Raw genomic sequence first — 19,871 nt, 5'->3', positions numbered from 1 at the left:
TGAAACACAAGGAAACAAAAGACGGTTTGATTACGTAAGTTTCGCGCCACCGTCACCGCCCGCCTTTCCCTTTAAATCGATGTAAATGTAAACAGTATGCGCGGGAGACGTTACACTGCAGGAAAGAACGCACGCGGACCCGCCTTACAGCAGGGTTGCCAGGTGCACACAACAAAACCCGCGCAAATGCGTTTCGTTGGGCTCCCCCGGTAAAGATAAATAAATAAATAAACTTTAAAATTAAAATTTAATGTTGTGTTATTTGTTTTGTTTTTGGCGGGGTTCCTCTTGTAAAATTCAGATTTAATGTGCTAAATATCACGTTATTGGGGTCGGCAAGCAACAGTGTTAAAGTAGACTAGTTCCCGCGGGAAAACCGCAGACTTGGCAACAATGCCTTTACAGTATACAACAAGCCATGTGATTGGACAACCGTTGCATCCGTCAAAAAAAAGCGCGCTCTGCTATATTTAAAAAGTGTCGCGGCGTCAAGGCACGTTTCGCGATGTGTGATTGGCTGCGCGGAAGTTACGGCGACCGCCATTGGCTCGTTCTCCGCGCACGGCGCCAGCGCCGTAACGTCCTCTTCGCTGATTGGATGGGCGCCGCGCTCGGGCGCGATTTCCAACGCGGGAAACCACCGAGTGTGTTCGGCTCACTGTATCAGCTCCTGCCAGTGAGATCTCAGGACGAGAACGGAATCAAAGGCGCCGCGTTCTGGAACAGCGATACATGTAACATTCGGGAATGACTGAGTTTATGATACAGCGACGAACGGCGGCACGTTAACGGCGGGATACTCCTCCACCTGCACTTATCTCCACAGATTTTTTTAACTAAACGGTTTTAAGTTCTATTTTAACTGAGCGTTATTTGCGATGGCTGACAGCAAACATCAAGTGATCTTCTGTAACGACTCGCCGAAGAGAGTTCTGGTGTCCGTGATCAAGACGACTCCCATCAAGCCGACAGCAGCGGACTCTCTGATGCCCACCAGCCCCGGATTCAGCGACTTCATGGTGTACCCGTGGCGCTGGGGCGAGAACGCGCACAATGTGACTCTGAGCCCCGGCTCGGGCAGCGGAACCGCCTCACCGACACGAAACAGCGGCTCTCCCGCCGAGTCAGAGGTTTCCTGCCCGGAACACCTCAAGGTGAGCGACTGCACCAGTGATCATAAAACATGCTGTGATAAATCACACAAGTGCACTCTTATATTTTAATGAGCACGTATTCTCGCTAAGCGAAGTGGTTTTTCGGTTTAGCGCGTATATAATCGTTACATGATCACGTCATGTGTAAAAGGCGCGCTTTGAACGGGATTTTAAATTCTCCTCCTTGGAAGTTAGGCGTGACGTCAGACGTGCGCGCCAAAATGTTAGCGATTACGCTTCTAGAAAACTCCAGTTATGAGTGCTAACCTAACACGATAATATTTACACGTATCCTTCACTGTAAAACTTATTTTGTTAAAGTGTCCTGCTTCAAATGATACGTTTTTACTCAAAACGTACATTAATATACATTTTTAAACTGTTCCCATGAGAAAATTTATATATTTTTTTTTTATCAAATATCAGTTTGAACGATTGCATGTAATTGATATTTTTATTTACTTTTGTTAATATTGTTGAAGTGTGGTATTCTAGTCATTGAAATATTACTATTGATACTATTTTAAAGTTTTAGTTTTGAGTTGGGCATGAATATGGCGTACAATTATTAATAAATATATAATATTTACGTAATCATGACATGTCACTATCCATATGACTTAGAATTTGATATTACATTAAAATATTAATAACAACGTGTGGTTTTATTTTAGTATGCAACACTTTATTTTAAGCATGTGTCCTTGTTACATGTATTTACTATTGTAATAATAACAAATTATGCATAATTACATGCAAGTAACCTAACCATATAGTAAGTACATGTAGTAAATTAATATTACTCAGTACTTAAATGTATAATTACACTGTAACAAGGACACCTTAAAATAAAGTAACAGTAAATATGTGGTGTTTTAGTATGCTATTATTATGTAATTACAATGTTTTATTTGTTTATTACATATGGCACTTAATGAATAACATTTTTGGATTACTATTTATATTTAATATGTGCCACTGTTTTATATTAATACAATATTACCTTGTGTTTTGGTGTGTTTTCAGTATTATTTTATTGATTTATTTTGTATTTCAATGTATTTTTACTTTTTCTAGAATGCTTTGAGGTGCAACTTTTAATGTCGCTATAGCAGATAGTTAACATACATGTTCCTGCGGTCTTATTTTTTTAGGACGGCATTCGTCGCGGACGCCCGCGGGCAGACACCGTCCGAGAGCTGATCAACGAGGGCGAGAACTCCAGCAGCCGCATCCGCTGCAACATCTGCAACCGCGTCTTTCCCCGCGAGAAGTCTCTACAGGCGCACAAACGCACGCACACGGGTCAGCGCCGCCACAGTGAGCCGTATCTGTGTGCACACGCCAGAACGAGAGCGCTAACGTTCCTCTTCTCGTCTCAGGTGAAAGACCGTACCTGTGTGATTATCCGGACTGCGGGAAAGCGTTCGTCCAGAGCGGACAGCTGAAGACCCATCAGCGCCTCCACACCGGAGAAAAACCCTTCGTCTGTTCGGAGAAAGGTGAGCGCTGGCTACTTCTGACACGATAACTACTTTTTGTTGCGTGATGTACTGCACTAAAATTATTTGCGATAATATTGCACATTTTAAGACCATTTTATGCCACTGAGTACTGACAGTGTGACAATATAATAACATAATAATGCACATACACGCTTTCAAATAACAAAAAATGTTATATAAAATAAAGAACGTTTAAACATTGGAATCAGAATGTGAAAAAATATATCCTAAAAAAAATAATAATAATAATAAATGTTAATAAAAACCAAAACAAAGAAAATTCTGAGTTTTTTTAAATCATTAAAAAAATTAAAAAATATATAATCATAATCGATGAAAACAATACTATTATAAACTAATATTAATAATTTATAAAATTATAAACTTCTTGAAATAACACTAGTGGGGAACAAATAAAAGTGAATAAGTGACTAATTCTGGTAAAATGTTATGTTGCTCTTTGTATTGTAGTAAAATACATTCATGAAAAACAAGTAAATATAGAAGTCATGTTGCTGCCTCCATTACTGTGCTATACATTGAATTATTAATGCCTTTCTTGTTCTGTCCTATCATGGGCGAAAGTATTATAATATAATTGATTAAACATGTAGGTGAGATTTAAAAAATCCCCTCTCACGAGACTCACCTAAGAGGAGAATTCATCTTCAGAAATGAAATTCAGGCCCTGAGTAAATGTCTGAAAATCTTGATTGGAGTATCACTATTAATAATTCTACATGATTAAAAGAGAGCTTTAAAAAGATTAGCTTAGATTAATGATAAATAGGGGTGCAGAGGGGTGGAAAACTTCTGGTAAGTTTCTGTGGGAACTTCGTCTGGGGAATATTGGAAATATTCTGAGTTTGAAACTTACTGGGAATTTAGGGGAATTAATTGTGAATTTGGGGAAATTTCTAAAACTATCATATACAAACATAAATATAAACGTCTTGCAAACTAATACTAATACAAGACATTTTTGGGGGAGGTCTGTGATGCTTTTTATTGATGAATGAAAACTTGTGAACAGTGTTTATTAAAAATAGAAATCTTTTCTAACAATACAAGTCTTTACTATTACTACTTATTAACTTTACACAATGTTGTCGAATAAAAGTATTAATTTAAGATACTGACCCCAAACTTTTGAATGGTAGTGTGTTGTTAAAAAAGGATTTCTGTTTTAAATAAACTGTGTTCTTTCTTAACTTTATTCATCAAAGAATCCTGAAAAAAGATCAAACAGCCGTAAATGTAGTCAGTGATGCTCAGTAACACTGGTGTGTGTGTGTGTGTGTGTGTGTGTGTGTGTGTGTGTGTGTGTGTGTGTGTGTGTGTGTGTGTGTGTGTTTCAGGTTGCAGCAGCCGATTCACTCACGCTAACCGTCACTGTCCCAAACACCCTTACGCCCGGCTGAAGCGCGAGGAGCCCACGGGGGGCCCCGGGAAATCACAGGGAGCCGACAACAAGGCTGTGGCCGAATGGCTGGCGAAGTGAGTACAACATCGACACACACTCGAAGGGCTGGCGAATATTGGTCGAATTTAACCAGAGGCATGAAAATATCCAAATGATGTGTCATTAGTAACCCTTTGAAATAAACAATAATTATTTTTTTAAAAAGTGTGTGGAAAAATCCCACAGCCAAGAAAATGTGTGTACTGAATTAACATATTTCTGCAGTCAAAAATTGTTATATGTGACCCTGGAGCACAAAACCAAAAGGGTCGATTTTTTTTTTTTAACTTTGCGATTTTTTTTTTTTTTTTTTTAAATAATTTTATTTCAGTTTGTTTGAAATAGTTTAGCATTTTTATATTTTATTTTTTGTACTATACCAACTATAGAGGAGGAGATTTTTTGTACTAAAGAAATTTTGTTTGTTTTCAGTAACTTTTCTGATTTTGTGTGTGTGTATATATATATATATATGTATGTGTATATATATATATATATATATATATATATATATATATTAGATATATATAGATATATATATATAATATAAAAAAATTTAATAATTTTTGTTTTTTCTCTTTAAATTATTTAACATATCAAGTTAACCTAAATAAAATTGTGAAATGTGTGTGTGTGTGTGGGTGTATATATATATATAGATATATAGATATATATATATATATATATATATATATATATATATATATATATATATATTATATATTATATATACATTTTTCTTAAATTCTGTGTAAATTTCTGTGTATTTATATATACATAATAAATATAAACAGTACACACACACACATATAAACTTAATATTTTATTTTGGATGGGATTGATCGAGTTACTCATTCATCATTATAAAACAGATAGTTCCGGTCCTTGATTCTGATTGGTTGAGCTACGTTTGAAGTTGTTGTAAATGACTCTACAAAGTAGCAAACACCTTTGTTTACGTTTGTGTGTTGCTCGGCAACCACTTTGTTACAACCACAACTGTTTCTGAGGAACTACATTGTTTGGTGGAAGAATACTGTTTTTATTAATATCATTACACTTTATTTGCTCTGTTTTTTATTTTGTGAAACCTTACTATGTATATGGAACAACCATTTTAATAAAAGCAATAATCCCCGTGAAGCCGTGGTTTACAGTGAATTTATAACAGTTAAAGGGGTTTTACTAACAACGCCCCTCAGCTGTTATAAACTCACTGTAAACCACGGCTTCACGGGGATATTGCTTTATTTTATGATTTTAGTTTTGCAGTAATGAAGTGAAGGTCCGTCAGAGTGACAGTGTTTGTGTGTGTGTGGTCAGATACTGGCAGATGAGGGAGCAGCGGACGCCCGCGCCGACTAAAGCAAAGACTCTGAGTAAGACCACTATAGAGGACCAGGAGCAGCAGGACCCTCTGGACTTCCTCCCATCCGACGAAGGTGAAGAAGAGGAGCAGGACGAAGAGAAGAGCGGCGGCAGGCGTCTTCAAGAGCAGCGCGAGCGTCTTCACGGCGCACTAGCGCTCATCGAGCTGGCCAACAATCTCTCCGCATGAGCGACTCCCCTCGCCTCTGAGACCCTCCCGGGTTCATATAAGCTACAAGCACCTTATTTTGCTTCCTGTTGTACCTTTAGGCTGCTATGATGGTAGTGATATCATTATATGAAGAATGTGGTCGTTTTCTCAGCTTGTTAAGGAGATGATGAGACGTCTCGTGTTTGTTTCGTCGTGCACTTTTGTTGGAAAGAGTGTTTGATTCTCTGGGGTTTGAGTGTGTGAGACGTGATTTGGGACACAAATGAGTATAATCCAAAAACAGACTTTTAATGAAACAGGGTGCGGTGACCGACCTGCTAAAGATGAAGACTTACTGACGGCAGATGGCAAAGCGCTTTTATACATTAGTCCGGTTGGCTTCGTCGTGCATCACATTGGTCATGTTTAATCATGTATTTATTCTCTATTTAAAGCCACCGGCTCAGGCTTCGCAATAACGTCGATAAAACTAACCAGCTTTAAGATGCCGCATTGGTACACGCTTCTAAACCGAAAAAAGCACTTACGATATTAATCTACGACTGTACTTCCAAAGATCACAATGAGATTCTGGATCCAGAAAGCACTTCGGTGTCGATCCGTAACACTACGTTTGTCTGTTCATGTGCTTGATTCGCTGGTTCGTTCGGATTACGATATTTCATAGATTCGTCTGGAAACTGGAAGATGTTTGTCATTTGGAAATTCATTTTATAACTGAAATAATATATCCCCCCCCATCGCCGCCCCCCTCGAAATCCTTTCGGAAAGCCGTGCACGACAGCAGAATGTAATCGAGCGTTTTATTCTGAGATGTTGTTCGCTGTCCTCAAAGGACTTGTGCGCAAATGTGTAATCGGGCTTTTCCTCATTAGTGTTAGCACTTCAAGTCTTCATTAAATGATCTGATTCCTTCCTGGTTGATGCATTTGTGTTTATTTATTTTAAACTGGCTGAGCGTCACGTCTTCTCTGTGATGTGAGCGCTCAGGGTGTCTTCCGCCGGTTTGACGCTGGATTCTGAAGAGACGCTGCTGTGAAACGTGATGTAGGAGTAAATCAGAGCCGCCGAGATGCTGAGAACATGAGGTACGCAGCATTAGAACCAGTTTCAATTTAAAACAAAGCATTAGAAGTCAAGTTTCCTACCATATATTCAGGCCTATGAAGTTTGTCCATGAGAAGATATAGTCTCCGCCGATGAACATGCCAATATACATCACTGCAACATTCTGAGAGAAAACACAAACACGAACAGAATGCTAAATATTTCAACGTTAGATACACTGTGTATGTTATGATGGAGTATGATAGACTAATATAATATTATATACAGGGTTTCTGCAGGTTTATGAAGGCAGAAGAAGAGCAAGTACAGAAAATGCAAATGGAATACATCGATATGGTCTCTAAATGTCAATGTCTTGTAATAGTAATGCTTAAGTTTTAAAAACATCTCTTAATAAACCTCTATTGCTTTTTAATTCATTTTACAAAAAAAAGACTTAGATCACTCTCCAAAAATGTTTTTCCTCTATTTTTGTCGTTTTCTAGTGATGTCTGAAGATCCTTAAATTAAAATATTTACTTTTTTTTTTACTTTTTTTTTTTTTCTTTTTTTTTTGTTATTTTTCTTTTTTTTTTTGATTTATAGTTTAGCTTTTTTTTTTGTATTTTTATTTTTTGTAGTAAAGTGTTTTTTTTTTTTTTTGCTTTTTTTTTACTTTTTTGTGTTTGTCATTTTATTAGATATATATATATATATATATACTATATAGTGTTTTTTTTTTTTTTGTTTTTTTTTTTGGAAGTGTTTTAGTGTTTTATACTTAAATTAAAACATACACTGGAGAAACAAAATGACCTAAGATATGAAGTCTAGTTTTCTGAGAAATGTATCAGAATAAATTGAGTTTATGATTAAAACAAGAACAAATACCTGCCAGCGGAGTCGAGAGAAATCAACTTAATTCAAAAGGAAACCAGTGTTTATTCCTCACTGACAAATATATGAACTTCAATATCTAATTTTAGATTTAAATCAACAAAGAAAAACTCAGGAATACATGAATTTTTTTGCAGTGCATGCAACACCACTAATAAAACAACACAATCTGTTCAAAATAAAGACATTCCCTTCAAAAAAAAAAATATATATAATAAAAAACATAAATATACTACCCACAAAAAAAATCTATATAAAAAAAAAAATAATTTATTATAGTACAATAAATAATATATATTTAGATACTTTAATTGCCCCAACGACTGTTGTAGTTAGTGCCGTGTTATAGAAGCTGCAGAGGATGATGGAATACATCAAAATAAACCTGAAAAGAGAAAATACTGGATTTAAAAACCTATATATATTAATAATAAAATACTAAAAAGACATGAGTTAGACTCACCCCATGACACAAGACAATAAAAAATGAAATATGAACGTAACAGACATCCATCCTTCAAAGGTTAGAGCCTGAAAATAAGAAAATATTATATGTTGAAATTCTCATTTCTACGGTTTCATTTTCTTCGTCTTGATGTTCTCGCTCACCTTCTGTAGATCTCCAGTGTAAGCGCTCGCCAGGACCGTTGGGATAATAATGATAAAAGCGTTATAAAACAAAACCCCGTATTTACCAAGACCCTGAAACAACAGACGGAGAAGGCATGAGTTCATAAGTCAGCATCCGTCACCGATAACTCGAGCTGTCATGTACCTCCATCCCCAGTTTCTTCTTGGTGTAAACTCCACTGGCGGCTGTGAAGACGTCGTTTAGCAGAACAAACGTGTATCCTTCTGCATTGAAGGACAGGTCCGAGCTGAAGCGGTCGGGTCAGAGTTAATAAACACACCTGTGTCTGTGTATATATTATATTATTATGAGTGATCTGTGCTCATGTACCTGGCTGCCACCAGAGCGCCCACAACTATAGCCAAAACACTGCACACCAGCGGCGGAGCGAAGCTTTTCCTGAAGATAGAAACACACACACTCTTATTATCCGTCACTTTAGACCTCTAGTAGTTAAAATGTAAAACTACAAGCTGCCTGCAGAGGAACACGTGAGTTCTACGACACTAAGAACCAAAACAAAGACGGATATCTGAAAACCATCTTTCTGAGCAGGTAAGAACTGATCCACTTCAGATAATGACTGACTGATATTCATATCAGATAACGGCTGTAGGCTGTTTAGAAGCAGGGACAGACCAAAGAAGGAAGTGTTTCAGAGATTGCCAGTTATGAAGCTAGCAAATGCTGTGCAGACTATGTTGGTTCGTGTTTTATTACACATACTGTTGCTTTCCAAATGTAAACTCTTTCCGGTTTGAGCTTCATTTGTTGTGACTTTAAGCTACTTCCACTTTATTTAGCAGCAGCCTGACCGTCTTTATTTATGGATATGACACACGTACAGATGAATTATGAAAATATGCTCCCTGGAAAAACCATCACACACACACACAGCTATATATGTGTGTGTGTGTGACCCTGCAGCACAGAAGCAGTCATCAGTAGCACAGGTATATTTGTAGCAATAGACAACAATATATTGTATGAGTCACAATTATAGATTTCTCTTTTATGACAAAAATCATTAGGATATTAAGTAAAGATCATGTTCCATGAAGATATTTTGTAAATTTCCTACCATAAATATACACACACACACATATATATATATTAATGTATTTCAAATTATAAAAATGTTCAAAATGAAAAAAAAAAATGCTTTAAAATATATTTTCCACCAACATATTTTTTAGCCATTTTTTGTATATTTTTGAAAATGTTTTTTATATTTTGAAATAAATCAAGCCCCCGCTATAACACAAGTGAATAAAAATAAATAATGAATAATACTATAAGGTTATAAGTGTATTTTCCTGCTTCTGAATACAAATAATGATATGCTTGCTTAGTTTAAGGATTTAAGGGAAGGGGGCGGGGTTATGGTCTACTTGCTCATTATTTAAATATTCGAACGAAAAGGATACATTGTAGCTTTAAGACTTATTAAAAAAAAAAATTCACTAAAAGAATATATATACCTCAGTATCCTGAATTCCATGATCATTGTGATTAAAATGGTGAATTTTCTGAGCACAGTGAACATGGGTAAGCTGAAAAACACAAAACACAAGCTTCATATGAGTTCGTCTTTATGCAAAGCTCTTGTGTTTGTATTTATTTACCTGAGTTTCTTAGTTCCGCCCAGTCCGGTCACGTGGTTCCCCATATACAGCAACGGTAAAGGAAATATCTACAGGACAGGAAAATAAACAAGCATGACAACGCGATTTAAAAAAAAAAAATGCACATAAATCATTATTAATCACCTTTCCAGGAATACTTTTGTCAAAGTCCTGAAAATGGATGGTTTTGCTCATTTTGGCAACATATAGAATGATGATGGTGTCATCTGTGAATAAACACAATAATATCAGTGAGATTCGTGTATTTGCATAGGATTATTAAACATGCGTTTAAAACTCTCACCTGCCCAATTCCGAGGAACATGAACGAGGGAAACCTATTAAATTAACACACATTAGAATTGTAATTAAGCATATGTTGTTATTCTGATATGAAAGCCGGAAGCTGACACTCACTTGTACTCAGTTAAAATACTTTTATTGACCACGATGATAAAAAACGAGCAAAAGGCGTAAAACACGGCGGAAACAAACTTCATGAGTCTGACGTTTAACGTCATTTTTGTTTCGGTTTCTTCAGTCCTGAACTCCTTCAATCCTCGCAGCTTTCTCTTCTTTGTCCGGTCTGGAGACTAACATACTGTACTGGTGTCTGAAACCAGTCCAGAGACACGCTGTATGAGTTACATAATCAAAAGTCAGGTAATAATTAATATAACGACGCGAACTGAACTACAACTAACATGAGAAGGGGGCGGGGCCTCGGGGTGGGCGGGGCTTGGTGGCGCGGAAATGGTCTCTGATTGGTCAGTTGAATGTGTCCAAATAATAATTGTTCTGTTTTACATATCCACCTATTACCTATTATTAAAAAATAATTGTAATAATAATTAACAGCAACTGTTTCGCTCCTTTTAACAAACCCATGGAGGCTTTACAAATGCATCACAGAAAGAGAAAACATGGGAAACAAATAACAGATAAATGAAAGAGTCACAAGGCAGTGAGAAAACAGATGGGGTTTCAGATGAGATATTAAAAGATGTTAAGAGATGAAACTGTGTCCAGAAAGACAGGAGAAACCTGAAACAGGTGAAACTGGTCAAACTAGTAACTAAGGTTACAGTAATTGTGTTAATCATGACTCAGGGACGGGCTTTCAGGCATTAAAGTAGTTTTATAAGCAGTATGCACATCAGTAAAGCTGTTTTCATGTTTTATGAAAAGCACTGTATAATTAATTTATTTAATTAACTTGTTTCAGTCGTTTTCTGTGTTTATAAGTTTGCTGAAAGATAAGCATGTGATACTTACAGCATCTTTTTACGATCATATTTATATAGGATTATATTTATGTCCTGGAAAAGGAACAACTTTGACATGAAAATGAGTAATACGTCATCTGGAAGCTGAATAAATAATCTCTCCATTGATGTGTGGTTTGTAAGGAGGACAATATTTGTCTGAGATACAACTATTTGAAAATCTGGAATCTGAGGGAGCAAAAAAATGTAAATATTGAGAAAATCATCTTTAAAGTTGTTCAAATGAAGTTCTTAGCAATGCATATTACTAATCAAAAATTAAGTTTTGATATATTTACGGTAGGAAATATACAAAATATCTTCATGGAACATGATCTTTACTTAATATCATAATGATTTTTGGCATAAAAGAGAAATGTATAATTTTGACCCATACAATGTATTGTTGGTTATTGCTACAAATATACCTGTGCTACAGTGTTTGCTGTATTAGTTCGGTCTGAATCCGCCACTAGAGAGCGCCCAATGCCGAGAAATCAACGCTATGCCCTCCTGCACTACGCAGCATGTAGTGTTCACTATATAGCTAGGGTCTAGGGAACGAGTTCATTGAGCGATTCTGAACAAGCGTCAACACCAACAACAGTGTAGAAGTCCAACAAAGGGATAAAAAAGTAATTGAAAATGTTTTTGAAAATTCTGGGTCCATAGGCTATGTATATGTTCTTAAGAACTAGTTTTACCAACTAGCAATAGAAAGTGTTTTTTTTTATTATTATTATTTAGTTCATCACATATAAGAAGGCTACAAGACCAAAAGTAGATATAAAGGCAGATATAAAGCAATGTCGTACAGTTTAAAGCATGTATAAGACAGAATAACAACAACAAAACATAAAATGAACAAAACACGGAAGAAAAAAATACAGACAAGGTGTAATCAGTATACTTTAATTATTGAGAAAAAAAAACTAGATGACTAACTTTTCGATCATGTGACTCTTGGTGCAGACACTGTCATTAAACCGAGACACACTTCGTTCGTTTTTCAGTTCTTTTTCATCTTTCCACATAAATTACTCACCAGGGATGGTTGACCCAAAAATTACAATCTTGGTTACTCATCCATCCTCATGTCGTTCCAAACCTCTGAGTAAATCGTGAATGAATTTTCAATTTCGGGTGAATTAACCCTTTAATATAACATTTAATGCATGAATTCATTAAAAAATTAATTTAAAAATGAAAAGAAAATCTTTCACAAGTAGTCTCATACTTTTGGACCCCATTTTCATCACAGCTCTTCTTCCATCAGTATGCTATACAAAGTGTGAACAAAACAAATATAGGGACATAAAAATAGGATTTTTAATAAATGTGTTAAATGGAAGTAGTAGGCTATAGTTAATTGTTTTTTTCAGTTCTGCAGATATGCTTGCAGCTCATGAAAAGCTCAGTTTCTCCATTACAGGAATATTTTAATAAATAAAGAAGGTGCTTCCAGCTGTATTCATTTACTTATTAGGCGTTCAGCCCCGACAGAACGGTGAAAAACGTTTTTTTAAATGGAAACGGTGGTGCGTTGAACACCCTGTTCTGATGACGCAAGAGTTGAAACTATGGCATTAATTACATTAATTAATCAGTGAGAACGTGATCAGGTGTCTCGCTCTATATCTCTGGCCAAAGCAGACTAGTGTGTAAAAATAAGACTTGAATATAGTATCTGAAAAGTGTTCAGAATATAACGTCTATAAAACGTCTAATGCTCTACTCAAAAGATAAAATCATATATATATGAAAATTATATATATTATATTATATCTATATATATATACTATATATATATACTATATTTATTTCAAGTTTTTCATTGTTACATTTTTCTTTTCATTTGCTAACTCATATTAGTTTCTTTTACATCATACATTTATTTGTTTGGGTTCATGTGGAAAATAAACCAACATAGAGCCAAAACTAAGAAAAAAAACAAACGGCGTTTTATTGTATTAAAAAGCAGAGCAATACAAAGAATATATACAGTATATTGTGGTAAAAAAATTTTTAAAAAGGACTTTTAAAACATGCAATCAAAAAGTACTGAAAATGCTGATAGATTCATGCATTATAAGACAGATGATGATGTTTATTCTTCGCTTAAGCCCGTTTGGGTTTGTGATTCTTCTTGAGTCTCTTCAAGCGCGGCAAGACTCTGAGATCAGCACAGATCAGTTTCTTTCTGATGTGTAATCTGTAGAGCAGTAAACACAGTTAATGCAGGAGCACAGGACTGATTTGTGTATGTTTGTGTGTTAAACACTCACACCACTGCATCGATTTCACAGACACCAGATTTATGCTGGATCTCATATTTGGAGACCGAATGGAGGTCTTCCCGACGGATGTACTTTGAAACTCTCAGACAACAACTGGGAATGGCATCCACTGGAACAAAAGCAACATTTGCCATTGAATGAAAGTTAAATCTTCTCCTAACAAAAGCAAACACACTTCCTGTAGGATGGAAAGAAGGACAGAGACAGACAAGTTTCATTTATATAGAGGGCATGCTTGATGTTCCATAAAGCAGAGTGGTGCGTGTCATGACAATGTCTTGCTGTCACACATTGACTCACCATCTATTCAAGCTGCTTTATAGGTATGTGGGTCTCTGGCAATCAAACACATGACTTTACTTACAGGATCATACTGCTGTAGCAAGGGTTCTAATCCCAGGGAATGCATGAGCTTTACTATGTGCTAATCTGCCATTTCTGGTAAAAAATGACCGGCCTTTTTAAAAAATTGCTTGTATGCTACTAAATCTCTCATTATGCTTTTTAAAAATGACTGAATTGAGTTCATGCATTCCCCTTCTGCCGGCCTCCGTAACAGACAAAGAGCTGGTCTCAGGTCCTTAAGCTTTGTGTCCGGTATACGTAGCATCTCAGGGCTCAGACGGGACAGAGCAAAGCTAGCTCCTCCGGGGGCAGCACTTGCAGGTTCACCACCTGATCCCTGAAGGGAGTAGTAGGAACCTTAGACAGGCCGGGGCCTCAGGATTACTTGGGAGTCAGCCGGCCCAATCTCTAGGCACAAAACGTCAACCAAAAATGTGTGCGGGTCCTCTTAATGGAGGACAATGCAAGCACGAGCAGAGTTTTCAATGACAAAAACTTTAGCTCGACTGAGTGCAAAGGCTCAAATGGGCCCTGCTGTAGTGATTTAAGCACTAGAGACAGGCCCCAAGAGGGTATGGAGGTGGGGGGCGGGAAGGATTCAACCTCCTGACCCCTCTAAGGAATCTGATGACCAGGTCATTCTTACCCACCGACTTCCCTTCTATGGGGTCATGGTACCTGGACTTTAAGGGTGGGGGGAGACAGCCTTCGCCCCAGCCCTTGCTAAAAAAAGGAAAGCTTGACCCTGATCGGGCATCTCTGGGGGTCTTCTCGACGAACAGAACACCACTCGATGAACAGGTTCCACTTCAAGGTGTAAGCATGTCTCGTAGACGGTGCTCTCGCTGAAGTGATGGTGTCCACTACCTCTTGGGGAAGATTACCTAGAACCTTCCCGTTCCCGGTCCAGGGACCAGACATGAAGTTTCCAGAGGTCTGGATACAGGTGCCATAGGGCGCGAGGGAGCACCAGTTTGGGGAACCAGGTCCAAGTGGGCCAATACGGCGCCACAAGCAAGACCTGCTCCTCGTCCTCCCTGACCTCGCACAGTGTCTGTGCGAGAAAGCTCACTGGGGGAAATGCATACTTGCGCAGACCCCGCGGCCAACTGTGTGCCAGTGCGTAGAACAACTGGCAGTGAGAGGTCTCTGGAGAGGTCAAAACAGGTCTACCTGAGCCAGCTCCGAAACATCTCCAAATCAGCTGGATCGTACAGGGATGGAGTTGCCACTCTCCCAGGAGCATAGCTCGAGACAGCGCTTGTTGGCCTGAACGGTTTGAGCAGACCTGGAATGTGAATGGCACGAAGCGACCTCAGAAACCTTCCAACTCCAAAGAAGGAGGTGGGTGGACAAGTTGATACATGCGACGGGAGAAGTACATAGCGCAGACCACCCTTGCCGGTTGATGTATGCAACGGTCACTGTAGCGTCCGTTCGGACCAGCAGGTGCTTGCCTCGTAAGCGCCCCTTTAAGATGGTTCAAGGCAAGGTGTACCGCTAACAATTCTAGGCAATTGATATGCCAGTGCAGATGGGAGCCTGTCCATACCCCCGACACTGCATGCTCATTGTATGTGGCCCCCCAGCCGAATGGTGGAGGCATCTGTGTAGACCAGAGAACCTGTTCCAGGGGCACTCCTGCCCAAAGAAACATAAGGTCTGACCACGGGGGTGAAGGTTTTAGTGACAGGCCGGTGTAACTTGGCCCCTGCCCGAGTGCTGTGCTTTCACACCCACCTCGGGACTTGGCCGTGAAGCCACTGCTGAATCGGTCTCATATGCAATAGCCCTAGCAATGTAAGTGCCGCTGCAGCTGCCATATTCCCCAGAAGCCTCTGAAATAGTTTCTGTGGGGCCGCCATCCTCCCCTTGAATGAATCAAGTCAACACTGACTGTGCATGTTCCTCTGTGAGGCGTGCTGTCTGTTCGACCAAATCCAACTCCATACCAAGAAAAGAGATCCTCTGCATGAGGAAGAGTTTGCTCTTTTCCCAGTTGACCTGAAGACCCAACAGGCTGAGGTGCTGGAGCACCAGGTCCCTGTCCTCGCAATCAACTGATCCCGAGACTGTGCTAGTATAAGCCAATCATCTAGATAGTTGAGGATGCGAACACCTGCTCTATTAGGGGAACAAGATCCAGCTCTGCGACTTTCGTGAAAACACGGGGAGACAGGGGACTGCTGCCGGCTGGCGAAGAAGGAGGATGAGTGAGGTCCGGTTTTATTCCGTCCGCAACTCCTCCGTGCCCTCCTGGGAACCAGAGATAGTGAAAACTGCTCTTTTGTCACAAGGCAAAAAAAGGAGTGGTGCCTTCACAATCTCCTGAAGAGCAGATCCCTCCATCTCTGGGTCACCTGTCTCAGGGCTGCTTGCTCTTCTGCCTGCCGCCAGGTTTGACTGGGGCCTGGACAAGGCGGGGCCTGAATGCTTACGCACGGCTCCACGATACTGCTTGGCTGGAGGATGCTGCTGATGCTGCGCCGGGAGCAGACACAGGGGGGCCGCCCTCGGCGATGGAGCAGGACTGGGGCGCAGTGGCCAGCGGAGGGTGGAGGGGCAGCAGTTGCCCGCCGGAGCAGGATGTCGGATGTCGGCTTCTGTGCAGCCGATGAACTGCTGGCCAAAGCCCCTCGACCGCATCGCCAAAAGAGGCTGGTCTGGGACCCACAGGGACCGTACCTTGCCAGTGTCCCTCATATCAGCCAGACACAGCCAGAGATGGCATTTGGACTGGAACCACAATCATGGACATCGCATGACCCAGAGAACTCGCGGTGACCTTCATTGCTCAGAGCACAAGGTCAGTGGCGGTTTCCGAGTTTCTTTCAGATCATGACCACCCTCGTGCAGGCTCCTTCAGTGCCTTGGCCTGGTGCACCTGCGGTAATGCCATAGTGTGTAAGGGTGGGAAGCAGCTTCCCCTCAAGCTGTATAGGCACTGCCGGTTAGACCAGACGAATGCCTACAGGCCCGGAAAGGGAGCGACGGGTCTCCCCGCCAGGAGGAGGCGGACTTAGGACACAAAATGCGAGGGTGGTGAGGGAGGAGGACCCAGCAGGCCGGTTTCTGGCACTAAAACACCATCAAGGGTGTTGAGGGAGGAGGACCCAGCAGGCCGGTTTCTGGCAGTAAAAGGTGCTGTCCAAGACTTTGGTGAGCTCCTCATGCACTTCCGGGAAGAAAGGCACTGGGGCAGGGCGCTAAGAACCAGTGCGGGCACCCCGAAAAAAAAAAAACAGTCGTCCAGCTTGGAAGGTTTGAGACACTGTGGAGGTTTTCCGCTCAAGCCCTACCTTCTCGGCGGCCTGGGGAAAAGCATAGCTGCCTCTCTTCTGGATCTGATTCAGGCATTGCCACCGTCCCCAGAGGGTGGGCAGCACATCCGAATCTTCCTCAGACAGCTTTACCCTTCGATGCAGTGATCGACATCCGGTCATCGAGAGGGGCACCGCTGGTACGCTTCTTTGAAGAGGGCCCAGCGGTGTTCCATGGGCTGCCCAACTGGATCAGAGGTGCTGGAGGAGTGGTGGGCCCCTGAGGGTTGGTTCCCTGAGGGTTTTGCCACCACCCTGTAACCCTCAGACCTCCCGTGCTACTGCCGAAAGTATTTCTTGTCTGGCAGCCGCCAGGACGAGCCTTAAATCACGGCAGAGGCAACGGAAATCTGCCCCTCTGGAGGTAGCGACGCCTGGTCCACAGTTCCGGGATGGTCATCTTCCCGCAGTGGAACATGAGTCATCCACGAAAGCCACCTCAGCGTGTTTAATGCCCAGACACGAGAAAGCAACTGATCGTGACCATCAACCGGAGCCAGTTAACAACCACATCCAGAAACGCACGGGTGTGAAATGGCATCCTTATAAAGACTATCCATCGTCTTTTATAAAGACGCACCCGTGAAGTTCTTTGTAGAGAAATAGGCTATTGTAGTGTCAAATGCTCTTTCGCAGTGCCCTGAGGTGCACAAGGGGGAATTGGCTTGCGCTTGCAGCACAACAGGGGGGTAGTGCAGCTGAAGTGCGCCCCTCCTCCTGACCCGCTACCGCTCGACACAGAATGACCACCGCTGACAGCACTGTACCGACAACACCAGAATCTTCCAAGAGCGTGATGGAACTCGTAGCTCACTGGAAGATACTGGATGGCAGCAGAATGATGTTGTCGCTCGGCTCCAAAAGCGAAAAGCTGGTATGCATTGCCGAGGTACCAGGCATTAATTGGGCTCATGTACCTCTCATTGGCACAAATCCAAAAATATTTTAATGAAACTATTATTTATAATGTAGAGGTTTTGTACTTCATATATAGACAAATAGACAAAGTGAACCAGTTATATCATGGACTATTTTAAAAACAACCTTATATTTTTTGGTTGACTGTATTGTATTTTGATACAATGAACAGACAGCGATGTCAAGTTTGAGTGCGAATATGTGGTGTGGTGTGTGTGGTGTGGTGTGTGGTGTGTGTGTGTGTGTGTGTGTGTGTGTGTGTGTGTGGTGTGTGTGTGTGTGTGTGATCGCTGACAGCTGAAAACATAAAATACATCATTTTTGGTCATACAGATGTGAGTAAGAATAATTTGAAAGCACAAAGTGTTTACTTTTTTATTTTTGCACACTCAAAATAACAACCAGAAACATTTGTGATTTTGTAAAATAAAGTTTAATTAAAATGTTACTTAAGTCAGATATTTTTCGCATATTTTTACCTATATGATGAATTTTACTTTTAAACCCCCCCGAAAAACTACCCATTTTTGGCCCAGGGTTTGAAGCTCTGGCTTAGTTAGATTAATGCAGCAACCTTGGGAACGTTGTTCTGTTCATTATAAGTGTGGCATCACCGTTTAGTGACGTCATGGAATGTTCCGGGAAAACTTCAGCGTTGGTCACAGCGCCTTTTAATTGCTAATTTTAAATTTTTGGATCCAGCAATTATATATTTACAAAATTAAGCAATGGTCACAAGCTTTAATCCAAATGTGCACATTGTATTAATGTAATCGACACTGAACCGAATTGATCCAAATAACAATACTTGTTTTTTTAGAGCTACTGAAGAACAAAATCTGTATCGTATGAAGCATTATAAAAATAAATGCGACTGACTTTGGGTAAAAGCAGCAAATGCATAACCCAAAATTGCACTAACCTAAACATTAATAAAAGTCAATATTAAATTTTGCAATTTGCATCAACAACATAAAGTGGTAAACGTGAGATTTAGCTGATTCTGACCTTCAGTGCTGGTGAGGATGATGATGGTGACGCAGATGAGCAGCAGCACACAGGACGTTGTTTTGAGCTCCATGGTTGAACAGCATTGAGTGTGAATGAATAGAGAAGAGCTCATTTAAAGCCCGTTCCCGCCCTCACCGCCGCTGCTGCCCGGACTCATCAGCAATCACACCAAAAAAAAATTCCAGGTGAATGTCAGGTGTGTGTTGATTTGTGTTTACTTTCTCAGTCAGATGCGTGCCACTGGGTGTGTTCTGTAATTACATTGGATGTTCAAGCTTGTCTGTTTTACTTTCTTTTTCTTGATATTGTTACAGGAGTTTCATCCTTGACCTAACTAGAGATCCCACTTATTAGAATATTAAAATAATATTCAGTGCAAAAAAAATCAGTCTCATAAAGGCATCAATGCTACTGATATATTATATATGGTTTAATTGAGTTTCTGAGTTTACATCTTGCAATTGTGTTTTTTTTTTTTACTTATATATATTACACAACGACTTTTGAAAAACGTTAACTATTAAGAATTAAAACATTCTAATTGGTGAATTAATTGGGGTTTACGTGCAGTTTTTGAGTAAAGATTGTGTCCACTATTCCAACCATTTTAAAATAATATACAAGAACTATATATAATATAATATAATATAATATAATATAATATAATATAATATAATATAATATAATATTAAAAAAATTATATTTTTAAAAATGTCTATATATATATTATATATACATTACATTTAATATATATATATATTATTATTTTATTTTTTTTTTGGTCTGTAGTAACATTTATCATATTTTTATTTGTATTATTTATATCATCATCATCATTATTTTCATTATTGTTG

At 39.5% G+C, this 19,871-nt stretch overlaps 3 protein-coding genes across 4 annotated transcripts; 1 reads left to right on the top strand and 2 right to left on the bottom strand.

Annotated features, from left to right (window-relative positions):
• Window positions 1–478: 478 nt before the first annotated feature.
• Window positions 479–5,908, top strand: znf367 (zinc finger protein 367). Its single transcript, XM_042729202.1, has 5 exons — window positions 479–1,154; window positions 2,309–2,459; window positions 2,537–2,656; window positions 4,018–4,156; window positions 5,445–5,908. The coding sequence occupies exons 1-5, from the start codon at window positions 879–881 to the stop codon at window positions 5,677–5,679; spliced, it is 921 nt and encodes a 306-aa protein (XP_042585136.1). The 5' UTR covers window positions 479–878; the 3' UTR covers window positions 5,680–5,908.
• Window positions 5,909–6,578: 670 nt separating this feature from the next.
• slc35d2 (solute carrier family 35 member D2) lies at window positions 6,579–10,583 on the bottom strand. 2 transcript variants are annotated; one of them, XM_042729204.1, is made up of 12 exons: window positions 10,279–10,583; window positions 10,147–10,199; window positions 10,006–10,088; window positions 9,862–9,929; window positions 9,718–9,789; window positions 8,567–8,635; window positions 8,381–8,483; window positions 8,215–8,307; window positions 8,069–8,136; window positions 7,912–7,990; window positions 6,810–6,892; window positions 6,579–6,736 (listed from the first exon to the last, which is right to left on the bottom strand). In XM_042729204.1, exons 1-12 carry the CDS (start codon window positions 10,380–10,382, stop codon window positions 6,622–6,624), a joined length of 990 nt encoding a protein of 329 aa, XP_042585138.1. In that variant the 5' UTR covers window positions 10,383–10,583; the 3' UTR covers window positions 6,579–6,621. The 2 variants fall into 2 exon arrangements, with proteins under 2 accessions (XP_042585138.1, XP_042585137.1); XM_042729203.1 differs by having other exon boundaries at window positions 10,166–10,199.
• A 2,617-nt stretch (window positions 10,584–13,200) lies between these two features.
• On the bottom strand, window positions 13,201–19,087 carry LOC122138203 (C-C motif chemokine 28-like). Its single transcript, XM_042729201.1, has 3 exons — window positions 19,015–19,087; window positions 13,412–13,532; window positions 13,201–13,338 (listed from the first exon to the last, which is right to left on the bottom strand). The coding sequence occupies exons 1-3, from the start codon at window positions 19,085–19,087 to the stop codon at window positions 13,245–13,247; spliced, it is 288 nt and encodes a 95-aa protein (XP_042585135.1). The 3' UTR covers window positions 13,201–13,244.
• Window positions 19,088–19,871: the final 784 nt, after the last annotated feature.

This window comes from Cyprinus carpio, chromosome B8, assembly GCF_018340385.1.
Source record: "Cyprinus carpio isolate SPL01 chromosome B8, ASM1834038v1, whole genome shotgun sequence".
NCBI classification, from domain to species: Eukaryota; Metazoa; Chordata; class Actinopteri; order Cypriniformes; family Cyprinidae; genus Cyprinus; species Cyprinus carpio.
Note: the sequence above shows the minus strand (reverse complement) of the source record. Positions and strands in the feature narration are given on the sequence as shown.